General features: G+C 49.4%; 2 protein-coding genes across 3 annotated transcripts in view; one reads left to right on the forward strand and one right to left on the reverse strand.

Moving 5' to 3' along the window:
* Positions 1-323, reverse strand: part of LOC310813806 (calmodulin-1) — a 5,508-nt gene extending 5,185 nt beyond the window's left edge. Inside the window, exon 1 of the mRNA XM_083682932.1 lies at positions 217-323. Within this exon, the coding sequence (XP_083539058.1) occupies positions 217-219 (3 nt within the window). The 5' untranslated portion in view covers positions 220-323. The remainder of the gene's footprint in view (positions 1-216) is intronic.
* Positions 324-2,385: 2,062 nt separating this feature from the next.
* The window catches only part of nrde2 (NRDE-2, necessary for RNA interference, domain containing), a 15,509-nt gene continuing 15,394 nt past the window's right edge, over positions 2,386-2,500 (forward strand). Inside the window, exon 1 of one of the 2 annotated variants that reach the window (XM_083683098.1) lies at positions 2,386-2,500. This exon is cut by the window's right edge and continues 523 nt beyond it. The gene's annotated coding sequence lies outside the window, so the exon portion shown is untranslated. The other variant, XM_083683097.1, reaches the window with a different exon arrangement.

Below are 2,500 nucleotides of genomic sequence, written 5' to 3' on the forward strand. Positions count from 1 at the left end.
GACATCACACCCCCTGCACCGACCACCGATCGAACCCACGGCCGCTCACCCGGTTCACCGGGAATCCACCGTCTCTGACCGGGAGGCTTATTCATGCAACGGGACGGTGATAACCACCGCTGGCAGCAACATACACCGCTCTGCTACCGATAGCACACACACCACACCACGCATATTTATTTCAATGCATCATAATAATAATAACGCTCTACCTACCATGTCTGCCGGACGGTGTGGTTCGGTGTGGGTTCTAGACTACGGGTCGACCGTCTCCCTCCGCTCCGCCGTCAGGATCAAGGTGGCCGTCTGTCGCGCTGCGGCTCTATATAGCGGCTGTATCCCTCCGCGGTGGAAGCCCTGCTCACTCACTTCCGCATTTTCTCTCTGCAGGACGGAGCACGAAGATCACTCCCTCCGCTGCAGCAGTCAGCAGCGAGGGCCAGGCCACACACACACACACACACACACACACACACACACACACACACACACACACACACACACACACACACACACACACACACACACACACACACACACACACACACACACACACACTACAACCATAGAAATATGGTGAATTCCAGGTGACAGATCACAGACATTCCATTCCATGAGTTCCAATGAACCCGTCCTCCGGTTTCTACCTCCACCAGCCTCCCCTGAACAACATACAAGCACACACACACCTGACTGTGATCCTCCTCCTCATCCTCTGGTAACTTCAGATCCCTCTAAACCGTCTTATTAAACCTGCTTTTAATTACAACTGTTCTTATTGTTGTTTTTACTGACTGTGCTTTTGTTTGACTGTTTATTTCTCTTCTTGTTTTTTCCATGGAATGTAACATTCTGAGAAAAGCACTATACAAAATAAATGCATTATTATTATTATTATTATTATTATTGTTATTATTATTATCATAAGCAGCTATATTGTATTGACTGTTCCATTTAGTTCAATTCTGCTCTCAGACAAAGACATCTCCTGTAGAATATTGAGGTTTCATCTTCATCATCTTCATCTTCCTCCAGAGGAGGTTTTCCGTGTGGTCTGATGTGGAATGACCTGACCCTCCTGCTCAAACCACGCCCGTCTCACTCTGATGACCTTTATGAAGGAAGACATCTACACTCCTAGAAACAAGGGTTCTAAAAGGGTTCTAACAGGTTCTTCATGTGCCCCTGGAGACAAACCCTTTGAAGAACCCTTTTGGGTTCCATTTAGAACCTTCTGTGAAAAGGGTTCAACATGGAACCCAAAAGGGTTCTTCAAAGGGTTCCCCAACAGGAACAAATGAAGAACCCTTTAGAACCGTTGTTTCTAAGAGTAATGTAGTGTATGTGTGCTGCCTTGCTGTTTAATGCTAATGCTAATGCTAGCGCCTCCTTAAGATGGTCTGTTGTGACGTCATCAGCATGTTTATTTGTCACCAAATCTTAAATCTTTGTGTAGATTTGTTGTGATGATGAAACGACAAACTGCATGGATCTCCAATCGTCCCTGTGTGTGTGTGTGTGTGTGTTTATGATATCACAGTCAGTTGATTCCATCTGTGTGTGTGTGTGTGTGTGTGTGTGCGTGCGTGCGTGTGTGTGTGTGTGTGTCAGGGTCGAGGCGTGGTGCTGGACTGTGAGGGGGAGGGCCAGGGTTGCCATAACAACCTGTTGGTGATTGACATATTAACAGGTTGGGGACAGCGGCTTTAGTCACATGGTCCGGTGTTGGCACCAGTGTGTGTGTTTGAGTATGTGAGTGTTTGTTAAAGTGTGTGAGTGTGAGTGTGTTAGTATGTGTATGTGTGTGTTAGTGTGTGTATGAGTGTACGTGTGTGTATGTGTGTGTGTGTGTGTGAGAGAGAGAGAGAGAGAGAGAGAGAGTATGCGAGTGTGAGTTTGTGTTTGTGTGTGTGTATGAGTGTATGAGTGTGTGTGTGTGTGTGTGTGTGAGTGTATGAGTATGCGAGTGTGAGTTTGTGTGTGTGTATGAGTGTATGAGTGTGTGAGTGTGTGTGTGTGTTAGTGTGAGAGCCGTAGCGGTGTCCTAGAATGACATACGGGCCGGTAAACTCCCTGCTGGTGCCGCGGTGCACTCATGTCGGAATACGGGCGGACTACTTTACGCAACGCACTGTTTTATCTCGGCGGAAGGACACGCGCTGGCCGGGCTGTTTGTTGACGGTGGAGAAATGCGGTTGTTTTTGAGACGCGGCCTCTGATTGGCTGCAGCGGACCTGCAGTGGGCCGCTGACTGTCCCGGCGGCGCTGATTGGCTCCGTTGGATCTGCAATGCGTCAAGTCACGGCGGTGATGTTGGTCTGAGCGACGGAACCGTTCCATCACACCGTCCCTCCGTCCGTCCGCTCGAGAGAAAGTCGTCGTTTATCTCAGACGGTCGGTGTCCCGCCGTGTCACCGGGCTAACCGCGCCTCGCGCTCGGCTGACGGGTTTCTTTGATGTTGCCGGGCGGAGCGGCGCCTCGTGATTGGTCGGTGATCAC

Source organism: Argentina silus (genome assembly GCF_951799395.1).
Source record: "Argentina silus genome assembly, chromosome: 13".
NCBI lineage: Eukaryota > Metazoa > Chordata > Actinopteri > Argentiniformes > Argentinidae > Argentina > Argentina silus.